Source organism: Pelodiscus sinensis, chromosome 23 (assembly GCF_049634645.1).
Source record: "Pelodiscus sinensis isolate JC-2024 chromosome 23, ASM4963464v1, whole genome shotgun sequence".
In the NCBI taxonomy this organism is placed as follows: domain Eukaryota; kingdom Metazoa; phylum Chordata; order Testudines; family Trionychidae; genus Pelodiscus; species Pelodiscus sinensis.
Genome location: NC_134733.1, coordinates 20,792,156 through 20,803,787, shown reverse-complemented (window position 1 = coordinate 20,803,787; position 11,632 = coordinate 20,792,156). Strand labels below are relative to the sequence as shown.

Below are 11,632 nucleotides of genomic sequence, written 5' to 3'. Positions count from 1 at the left end.
GATGTGCCTGGAATTTGACTGTTTCTCATAAAGGGAGGGGTCTGGTAGGAGGGAGTTATACTGCAGAATGAACACAGAGAGGCAGCAAGGAGTCAGAGATGGGGACCAGGACAGCTATAACCTCATTGGGTCAGCAGGGGGCAAGGGTGAAGAAAGGGACAGCCAGCTACTGTATATTTCAGAGAGTTTGTCTGTTTGAGTGTCTGTCTGTGTGTCTGTCCTCTGGCTGGGGGACATGCAGCCTCCTTCGGCTGTGCCCGCTGCAGGTGCAGTGGCCACAGAGAGGTGTGTCTCACCTGTCCCCAAACTGCTGTGGTGCAAGAGGACTGGTGTTGTCATTTCTCCCCGAGACAGCCTGCCTAATGCACCCCTCCTCACCAGAACAATGATTTAAATAAAGAAAAACAAAATGTATTTGAGTTAAGGACCCGAGCAGCCCCTGGTAAATCTTCCACAGGTTAAACCTCTAAACTCTGGGACTTTCTGGTCCGGCAACATCCAGGGTCTAGCAGGACCATGGATATTGCTGGACCAGAGAGCCCTGGCTGGCCAGGTTCAGAAGCTGGGTTGACAGTGGGGAGTACAGCTGCGCCCAGGCTGAAGACAGTGGGGCTGGCATCCGGGAGTGCAGCCCTGGCTGGCAGGGGCAGGGAGCACAGTCCTGCCTGGACTGGAGGCAGCAGGGCCTGAGACAGGAGCCTTGATCTTCCCTGAGCGGGCAAACTCCATGGTTTGGGACTGTTCCGGTCCTGACAGTGCCGGACCAGGGAGGTGCCACCTGCAGTAACATAGATAGGAAGATACTGAGTCACATTTCTTTCAATGCGCAACCTGAGTCTAGAACCTTTGCCGACCCAGGTGACCAACCCAAAATCCTGACCAGCTCACTCGAATTCATTGTGCTTCTCACAAACATAGTGTGTGAAAACCGATCTCACTTCCTCTGCTGTAAATCTGCCAAAGGTCTGGAATTGTGCCCACTTAAAACCAATGTCAGTGAGCTCAGAGCCAGGTCTGGAACATTTATAATGCTGCAGAAGTGTCCATGGCAGGCCAGTGAACATGAGCGTATCTTTTTAATCACTCTTCAGTCATTGGATGGATAACATCACAAAAGAGCAGTGATGTAAAAACAGGAGGGAAAAAGGCCTCTGTGTGCTCTTCTGACATGACATCACTTTGCAATTCAGTTTGTCGAGTGGGGATGGGTTGTTTGAAGGCTGCACCGTGGCTAGTCAGCTGGCCATTTCCACAGGCCGCTGTGGGCAAATAATGCTAAGGAGTGTCAACCGGTCTGGCTACTACAGAAACCAAGCTCAGCTAAGTCATATTGCAGTGCCAAAATTGGTTAGTCGGGGTGGGTTATTCCAAGAAAAATGCCCCTCGACAATCCCTGGCCTCAGCAGAGATGTTGACATTTTAGAGTTGATTTAAACCAAGAAATGATTAGAAATGCTGCCAAGAGCATGACCCCCCTCGGAGAGCTCCAGTCCCTTTTCTCAGCGACAAGTTTATCCCAAGTTTTGGACCTTCCGGTGTTTGGAACCATCGGAAATGAGCGTCCAAGCTTCCCAGGGCTTCCTGGGGCACTACCATGCTGGAACTGAGGCTATGTGGGAACAAGCCTTGTATGGTACATGTTTATGATACCCTCATTTCGCTTCCTCCTCTGCCCAGATGCATCTCTGAGACCTAAAAGACAGACGGACGGACGGACAGACGGACCTCATGGCCGATGCAAAGGCCTACATGGAAAGACTCTTTGTGACATCAGCGGGCTTTGGATCAAGCCCACACATGGTGACCGTACCCATAAAAACCCAGGGGGAGACGCTTATCCCCTGCTCTGCGGTTTTACCCTGGGCGTGAAAAGCTCTAGGCGTGGAGCATTCCCCCCCAGAGCAGGCAGCTGAACTCTGAGGGCCCCCTCACAACCTGGCACGGAATGGAGCTACAACACGCAGTCCTACAGAGATCCCGAACTGCCTAAATGATGCCAGGGCCTCTCCAGTCCACAGAGCAGCGTGTGATCAGGACAAGCTGACTGAGTCTCTTAGGCCTGGTCTGCACTACAGCTTCCTGCCCCATTGCTCTAAGATACACTATTTGCGTCGCTGACGTTGACGTACGTACCATGGTGTCTTCCATGTGATAAGGTCAGTGGGGGTAGCTCTCCCGTTGACTCCACCTACTCTTTTTGTCCTGGGTGGAGTATGGGGGTCAACGGGAGAGTGCCCGGAGGGAAATTTATTGTGTCTAAGCAGATGCAATAAATCAACAACCGGTGGATCACTCACTACCGCATCAATCTACCGTGTAATGGAGACAAGAGTTTAGAGGCGCAGGCCAAAATGTCATACATAGGATTTACTGTTATTAAGTAAGTGGGAGGGGCTTGGCACAGCATTTGTGGGAGGGGAAAACAAGGGTGGGTCACTTCGGAACAGCCCTGTTCTGTGCACTCTGGTTCCGGCCAATGTCAGACGCAGGGAGGGGGCTAGATAGAAGCGTTACAATTAACACCAGTAAGCATCATTTGAGCAGATTATTTTGAATTCCTGAACAAGAGGTCTTTAATAAAGGGAACTGCATTGTACTGGCATGGAACTGAACAGAGAAGAGGTCTCTTCTCTAATTTCCATGACTCTGAAGCCAAGTACACAAATTGTAAAAGCCAAATGTCTATCCAAGGTGTTTATTCCTTCCTTTTAACAAGCAAATGCAAGAATTTGCCACTGTCCTGAATGGATGCTGGCTAGATTTACCTAAGCCCTTTTAAAAACATCTTCTTTGGACAATGTTTGGTCCAAAATCCTTGTAATCAGCAGCAGTGATCCACATTTGCTTGAAGCTGGTCAAGGAAGTAATCACAGAAGCCCCGATCCATGTGGAAAACCACCTGTCGGTGGGTGCTATGATCTTTATAGGGACCCCTTTGGGGACCTGATGTTCTAGCCCTTTAAAAATCCTCTCATCCAGCCCGTGTAAGAGGGATGAACCACCCGACAGCACCATGTTCCCATAGAGAGTGTTGTGAATACTGGTGTCACACTTGGTGACGCTCTGAGCGATCATCCGATGAAGGCCTGGGGCGTTATTACCAGAGCAACCTGACGCAAAGAGGATCTCTGGTGCTTGAAAGAGTGGGCTGCCGATACTGACCAGAGTCCCGTCAGGCAGTTTATATTCTTTCAGGATCTCCTCTGGCCGCTTGGCTAATTCTCTGTGTGGGTCTGCAGCCAGGTAACACAACTTTTCCTTGATGTCTTCTATGACCCCCTGCTTCTCAGCAAGGCTTCCAAAGCGGTGCCCACTTTCCACAAGGAGCTTGGTGAGGAACTCCGTGATATCTCTGCCTGCAATATCTAGCCGGGAGACAGCATGGGGTAAATAGTACCCTTCGTAGACTGGTACCGTCTGGGTAACACCATGTCCACTGTCTATCACCAATCCTGCAATACGGGCTGAGGCATAGAGGGTCAAAATGGCTTGGACAGACAAGTAGAAAGCCGGCACCTTGAACCATTCAAACATCAGCTGAGTTATTTTTTTTCGGCTCTCCGTTGGGTTCAGAGAGGTCTCAGTCATTAGCACAGGCCTCTCAAAGGCTTTCAGTCCCAGTTCGTGCTCATAAATGTGCTTCCAGATCTTCTCCATATCATCGTAAGATGTAATTATACCCCGTTCAATGGGATACTTCAAAGACAACACATCCCGTTTGTGCTGGGCTTCTTCTCCCACATGGCACATCTTCGGAGCCATTCCTAAAAGTGGCAGCTTTGTGGTATGGTGGCCTATGACTGTAGGAATGATGTATCTTGGACCAATTTCTCCTGACAGACCAGCTTTACACAGCCCTGATCCATTGTCAAAAATCACAGCTGGCACATCTAACATTTGGGGATTAAACATCATTCCAGCTTTCTCCCTAGACCTTAAATAGTTTCTGGAAAGGCTGCTTCTGGGGAACTTATTGGCGAAGGTTTAAGGATGCATCTTCCAACCATATCTTCTCAGTTTTGCAAGATGACGAGCTTTGCTAGCCTCCAAAGTCTAGGAATGATGCTCCTCACTTCGACCAGGATTCAGGATTTTTATCCCCACTCAGGTGGTGGCAAGCAAGACATTTTCAGGGCTTAGTCCTGCACACATAACAATGGATGAGCTAGATCATGATTGTTTGGTGGCCACTGCAACTGAAACAGGTATGTTCAGGTCTTTAAGTATGCTAATTCACCTAGTCATTTGTACCAAGAAATTATTAAGAAAGTTAAATATGCTTTTTTTTTTGCCAGCGGACCATGAAGGATGTGAACTGCAGTAAAGCAGAGAGCAATGTGCTATTTTTAACCTAGAGACATTTATGTGCATTGGTGTTCATTTTGAATGAGCTGGATGGCTCGTTTTCCGGTTGCTTAGATCAGGCATTGCCAATGCCCCCCACTCACCTAAACAGCTCAGTTTTGACAGCTGAGTTCTGAAGCTGACAGAGAACGTGGCACTAGCTTATCATCCTGCTTCACCTAAGGGTGACTACGTCCAGTCGATTTACGTACGTTACAGTGAAGAACAATCCTTGTTCTTGAAGAAATTCTCCTCTCTTCCAGCTGCTGTTCTGGCGCCCCCTAGTGAAATGTCTGCTACCCAGTCTGGGGCACTAAGGCCGGTGATCCCGAAAGCCTTCCTTGGGCGCAGTGGTGAGTGGAACAGTGTACTGAGTGGTCACCGAAGAGGAAGGACAGCAAATCTGGGGTGATTGTACCTTCCGGGGGAGAAGGCTTTAAGGGTATGTCTCCACTGTGAGAAACAACACAAAACAAACAGCCTCCCCCGCCCCCCCAGCAGCAAGTCTCAGAGCCTGGCTCTACAGACATGGGCTCACCCTACAGTACTATAAATAGCTGTGGACACATCTGGGCTCAAGCTGGCACTCGGGCTCTCGCTCTAAAAATAACTGCCGCCATGGAGCTCAGGCTCCAAAAACCACCCTGGCTCCAGAGTCTAAGACTGTAGACTTAGACTGTGTCTGCTTGACAAAAACCCCTTCCCCCAAGATGAATCTCAGAGCCTAAGTGTCCATGTACCAGCAAGTAAACCCACCTCTGGGATCTTGAACCCAGAAACTCAATTGCTGTCTGAAATGATCTGTTGCAAAGTGAATCTATTATATTTGTCAAGATCCACATTTCTTGGTCAAGGTATAGTCAAGGTCCAGGCTTGAGAGAAAATAATAATAGTAAAAAAACAAATAATGATGATGATGATAATTAAATAAACATCTTTTGGGGCCCATTCAAAAGTGTCCAGCAGTCCAGATTTGGCCCATGGACCACCTTTGTAATCCCTGACTGAGGGGTTATTAGTGCTATTCTGAACTAATACAGTGGAAAGAAACTTGCCTTTATGTGTGCTGAAAAGATAGGCTTCTCTTGGAATTAAATAATTCAATAAAACATTCAGGAATCCCACTCATTGGTTTTACCACAGCACCGAGGCACCTTAGGCCAGGCCCAAGACCCATTTGTACCAAACGCTGTACAAGGGTAGAACGAAAAGGAGATCCCTGTCCCAAAGAACTTCCAATCTAAGCAGGACACAGGAGACAACAGATGGATGCAGATGGACGGCCAGTGGGGAACATGGGGAGTACACAATGAAATGATATTACTCAGCACAACAGGCAGTAGTACCAGTGGCCCAACCCCGTTAAGATTTTGGTAGACAACGAGGCAAAGGAGAGTCTTAAGGAAGGAGGAGAATGAGGTCATTTCACAGATAAATTTGACCGGGAGCTCCACCCTGAAGTGCAGGACAGCGTAGGAGAAAGCTCAGGTATTTTGCTTTCTGGAGCAGTTAAAGGCCTCATCCTGTAGATGCATATGCGTATGAGTAATGTCAGGGAAGGGGCTATTCCCATCCAGCTCAATCTTTGCAGGATGAAGCAGCAATACACAAAAGACGCGGAAAGCAGAACTTCCATTGCAACGATCCTTTCAGGGCATCACCTTTGTTTGCCATAAACTGGATCATGACACCACAGATATCACAACATAAGCTTTCCACGCTGGCCCCAGGACTCTCCAGCACTGCTTTATGTTGCTCCATCAGGAGGAAAGGGCTCAGTCTTACATGACTCCAAGTCTGGTTTTGATTTTTTTTCTCTCTTGGTGGCAGGAGGACGTGCATTTTGGGGCTACCACGATCAGTCAGCAGTGAGAAAGAACCGCTCTCCCTAACCCTTCTGGCTTGCTAAGGAACAGCAACCATGTCTCTGAAAGGAGTCCCAGCTTATCCTGAGTCAAAACCAGAAAGATGAGAGGTGAGAGCAAGGCTGTGCAGACATGGGAGCAAGGAGAAGTTAGGGGAGGCGACAGGAAAATAAGACTAACAGCCATTCTGAAGTGGATGGTACGTTTCTAATGTTTTATTTTCTTTAATGTTTGGTCAGACAATAAATACACTAGCAGCTGTAGCATCATCACGTTCCCACCTTGGTCACATTTTCTGGAGCACCAACGATTCCCTTCCGTAATCCCGCCCTAAAAGCATTTCCTGTGCACGACGGCTGCCCCAAACTCTTTGTAATCGCTGACGGTGACCCACATCTGTTTAAAAGATGACAAGCAAGTGAGGATGGAGGCGCCGATCCACACACAGTACTTCCTCTCAGGCGGGGCTATGATGCGTACAGCCATCCCGATGGGCACCTGCCGCTGCATCTCCCTCAGGATCCGCTCATCCAGCCCTGGAAAGAGGGTGGACCCCCCGGAAAGCAGCACGTTGCCGTAAAGATTCCTGCGAACGTCAATGTCACATTTCATGACGCTGTTGAAGATCATTTTGTGCACCCCGGGGGCTTCGATGCCAATGTTGGCTGGCATAAAAAGGGTCTCCGGGGCTCGAAAGAGCTGGTTGCCGATCTTAATGATATTTCCATCCGGCAGTTTGTATTCTTTGAGGATTTCTTCTGGCTTTGCTTTCATTTCTTGGATGGGATCTAGAGCCACGTAGCACAGCTTCTCCTTGATGTCTTTCACAATCTCCCTCTCAGCTGTGCTTACAAAGGAGTGCCCACTTTCCAAAAGGAGTCTCATGAAGTATTCCGTGATATCCCTGCCTGCGATGTCCAGTCTGGAAACAGCATGGGGTAAACAGTATCCTTCATAGATGGGGACCGTGTGGGTAACTCCATCGCCACTGTCCATCACTATCCCCGTTGTGCGTGCGGATGCGTAGAGAGCCAGCGTCGCCTGGACAGCAACATACATGGCAGGCACCTTAAAGCCTTCAAACATGATCTCGGTCATTTTTTCCCGGTTCTGCAGGGGATTGAGTGGGGCTTCTGTCAGTAGCACCGGCCTGTCGCTGGCTTTGATTCTCAGCTCACACTCATAGACATGCCTCCAGATCCTCTCCATGTCATCCCAGGAGGTAACGATGCCATGGTCGATTGGATAATTCAATGATAAGACTCCCCTCTTGGACTGGGCTTCTTCTCCCACGTAATATTCCTTCTGGCCCGCTCCTAGCATTGTCGCTTTGGCTTTCGAGCGGCCCACAATAGCTGTAATAACCGACCGGGGAGCGCTGTCCCCGGCAATACCCGCTTTGCACAGTCCAGACCCATTGTCAAAGATCACAGCTGGGATATCTAAAAGTTTGGGGTCAAACATTCTTTGAAGGATTTGCTGCCTGCCTGAACACTGCGTTGGGGAGGTCTAATTGCAAGCAGAATGTTGGATCATAAATGTTCTAGATTGCTGATGTCATATATGGCAGAGCCCTCTCATTCCCCCGCGTTATCAACAAAGCTCTTATGCTACTAACACCAAAGCAGTTTTTTGAGGAATTTGCCGTTTCTGCCCTCGTATACTTCACAATGGACCAATGAAGTAATAATGGTTTTACTGAAGACTCGGTTGAGTCAGAGCCACACAAACCTGCTTGCTGGTCTCAGATACATCCCTGAAAAAATGGCTTGCTTAGATTCTGAGGCCATGGTATAAACTAATGGGGAAGGTCGAATTAACATACGCAACCCCAGCTACATGAATTACGTAGCTGGAGTCGACGTACCTTATTTTGAGTTTCTGCATTGTCCCTACCCTGGGAGGCTGATGGGAGCAAATGCTCCTGTTGACTTCTCTTACTCCTTGAAAGAGCAGGAGTACTGGTCGCTGATGGGGGTGCCCTCTGAGTTTGATTTAGCAGGCCTTTACCAGACCCGCTAAATCGATCTCTGGAAGATTGATTGTGGCAGCGTCGATCTTCCCCCTAGTGAAGATATGGCCTTAGATTCACAGAGTATCAGGATGTACAGGACCATTACACAAGAGAGGTCAGCAAATTTCAGCCACTTAACCCTTTACTGCACCCAATAATTTGTCTCAGGGTATGTCTACACTACCACCCTAGTTCGAACTAGGGTGGTAATGTAGGCAACCGGAGTTGCAAATGAAGCCCGGGATTTGAATTTCCCGGGCTTCATTTGCATCTCGCCGGGCGCCGCCATTTTTAAATGTCCGCTAGTGCGGACTCCGTGCCGCGTGGCTACATGCGGCATGGACTAGGTAGTTCGGACTAGGCTTCCTAGTTACTCCTTGTTGCCTACATTACCACCCTAGTTCGAACTAGGGTGGTAGTATAGACATACCCTCAGAGAGGTAGCCATGTTAGTCTGTAACTTTAAAAACAGTGAATAGTCCCGTGGCTCCTTAGAGACTCACAAAAATATATTTAGAGTAATGAGCTTTCATGGGTAAACCCCACTTCATCAGATGAATTGGAGTGGAAATAACAGAAACCAATATATATAACAGCAGAAGTACCTGTCAATTGTAGGACCCCTGTTAATGAGGCCAATAATTTGTGTTTGACTTGAGCATCTCTTACAGAAAGGCACATCATGATTTGACCTAGCCCTGAAGGGAGCCTCTAAGTGCTACCAAAGACAAATAAAAATAATCAACTGTTTACACCAAAGCACAGATGTTCATAATGCCTCGTCGACAACTAACACTCGATGCTTTTTTTCCCTCCACCTGTATTATTCCTACCAGCTTTTCTCCCATGGCTGGTAACAGTGTAAGAAATGTTCTATTATGAATACACAGTTTACGAGCTTTTTTTCATAAACTCCATATGGACTCATTTATGGACTGTGGGCTATTTAAGAATCACTCCTGAACCTGCTTGCAAAGTGCCTGCTTGAAAATAATTAAACCTCTCACATGCACCCACACCTTAACTAATAATCTGCAAATATTGCCGACAGCTGTCAACGATGAGAACAACTTCACTCTTGTGTAGGAGCTCACTGCATTTTGCTTGCTTGATTTCTGGACAGTCTCCCCACCCAAAGTAGAACCTTTCACTTACTTCTTTTCAAACCTACAAGCTGAACTCTTAAAATATTATTTTGAAATGGAACGGGGCTGCATTTGGTACTGGTTATGGCATTCTGTTTCTTGTCAGTCCTTGTTACTTAGTTTCAAAGCTCTACCTTACCTGTGAAAAAAATCATGGAAGTGAAAAACAAATAGGTCATTTCTGCAGATTTTGCTCTTTTCAGAAAACTGGTTGTCTTTAAATGAAGTTTCTAATACTTTCCATTGGCGAAAAAAAGCACCCTTCCTATTGTGATGTTGGCAGATAAACATGCTTGCAAACAAACTTTCTTCTTCCCTTCTTAGCCTTTATAAGCACTGCACATTCCAGGAGGAATGCTCTAAAAGTTTTGAAATATCTTGTTTGTGACATCTGACCCCACTTTACACCAATTTTTTTTCTTTTTTCTTTCTTTTAAATTGTATTTTTGATTCAAGAAAAGGTTTCCCGAGGAAGGTTTCTATCATTAATTTTGGAATGTACTGAGCACAATCAGGTCTGACAACCCAGTCCCAGTTACAGTGAAAATTTCCTATTAACAAAAATTCCCATATAACTTAGTTGAGAATCCATGGTGGTTGCAGCTTAATTGCTTCTCTCCGTGGCTTTAAATCTAGGGCAGCTTCAAAGCAAAGGTGGCTTCTATTAAATTTAATTACTTTCTTTTTCAGCTTGCATGAGAAAGGTGCCAGCTACTAAATGAAGGTGGTTATGAATCAGAAGCAGAGTCCAAACAAAGTTACATTTAAAATAGGCTACTTAATATATAAATCCATGACTGTTAAGTTCACTTGGGGCAGAAAAGTCTGTGCATTAAGAAAACCCACTAAAAACAAAACCATAACATCTGATAAGCGATCCGCTCCATGCATGTTATTTCCATTTCAGCCTCGATTCTACACATGGTCATGTTAAATGCAGCTCTCTCCATTTTAGCAATTTCTCTAATCCTCTAAATATTTGTGTACATATATTTCAATGTGCGGCACATTTATTTCCACGTGCACGTCTATATTAATGTCAACAGGTGTCCTAATCATTTAAGAGGTTGTAATATTCATTGCAATAGAAGCCCTATTTAGTTCAGCATGTTCTGTGCACAGTTTACAGTGAAGTATTCAGTATGGAACATAATGTTTATGATTTAAACAAGGGAAATTTTGACTGCAATTATAAAACAGTAGTTAAGCTGCGAGGTTGGAACGCCCATCTGGACCCAACATTGGCTCTCCATTGTAAATCACTACAAGGTCATGCATGAATTACACTTAACTTTGTTACGATTATGTTTGCAACAATGTGTGTGAATTTGCTGCTCCCATCAGCTGGAAGTTTTGGAGAGTGAAAACTCCTACTCAGAACAGGTATAACACAGAGCAACACAAGTTGCTGTTTGTCCCGTTGACTATGTGGTTCAAAGCGGACCTGGCCAGACTATATTGCGGAATGAAAAGTTAGTTCATTCTCTGTGACCCATTCAGTCCTTGGTCCTGCAGGTCTGCTGACTGCCGTCAATTACAGGGGAAATATTTGCCCATAAGAAACAGGTGAGACCACCTGGTTCCTTTCACAAAGGCCACTAAAGAGCATGCAATTGGTAATGAACTGGCACCCACGGGGGAAAAAAAGCTGTGGAAATATTTTAAATATGTGCATTCTACAAAATGTCTGCAGACGCCTCATGACTCATCAACAAACACGGGATTTTATAAGTGGAAGGGCACAATTCACAAAAAAATTAAACATACTACTTACAGGGTTTTCTTGCATGCTTTCATAGAATCATAAGGCTAAAAGAGACCTCAGGAGGTCATCGAGTCCAACCGCCTGCCCAAAGCAGCACCTACCCCCACTAAATCAGAAGAACATACGAATGGCCATACTGGGTCAGACCAAAGGTCCATCTAGCCCAGGGTCCTGTCTGCCAACAGTGGCCAATACCAGATGCCCCAGAGGGAGGGATCACAGCAGGCAATCCTCATGTGATCCCTCCCCAATCACCCACCACCAGAGAAACAGAGGCTAGGGATACCATTCCTATCCATCCTGGCTAATAACCTCCATGAATCTATCTAGCTCTTTTTTGAACCCTGTTAAAGTTCTAGCCTTCACAGCATCCTCTGGCAAGGAGTTCCACAGGTTGACTGTGTGCTGAGTGAAGAAAAGCTTCCTTCAAAAACGTTCCTTTAAAAACGTTTTAAACCATCTGCCTATTAATTTCATTTGGTGACCTCTAGTTCTTATA

At 46.4% G+C, this 11,632-nt stretch overlaps 2 protein-coding genes across 2 annotated transcripts; both read right to left on the bottom strand.

Annotated features, from left to right (window-relative positions):
- Positions 1-2,679: 2,679 nt before the first annotated feature.
- LOC102456635 (actin-related protein T2) lies at positions 2,680-4,129 on the bottom strand. The gene has a single exon (XM_006124685.3). The coding sequence runs from the start codon at positions 3,913-3,915 to the stop codon at positions 2,776-2,778; it is 1,140 nt and encodes a 379-aa protein (XP_006124747.2). The 5' UTR covers positions 3,916-4,129; the 3' UTR covers positions 2,680-2,775.
- A 2,265-nt stretch (positions 4,130-6,394) lies between these two features.
- LOC102456387 (actin-like) lies at positions 6,395-7,838 on the bottom strand. The gene has a single exon (XM_006124684.3). The coding sequence runs from the start codon at positions 7,671-7,673 to the stop codon at positions 6,540-6,542; it is 1,134 nt and encodes a 377-aa protein (XP_006124746.1). The 5' UTR covers positions 7,674-7,838; the 3' UTR covers positions 6,395-6,539.
- Positions 7,839-11,632: the final 3,794 nt, after the last annotated feature.

Coding starts and splice junctions, on each gene's coding strand:
- LOC102456635 (XM_006124685.3), bottom strand. CDS start 3,915: ATGATGTTTAATCCCCAAATGTTAGATGTGCCAGCTGTGATTTTTGAC.
- LOC102456387 (XM_006124684.3), bottom strand. CDS start 7,673: ATGTTTGACCCCAAACTTTTAGATATCCCAGCTGTGATCTTTGACAAT.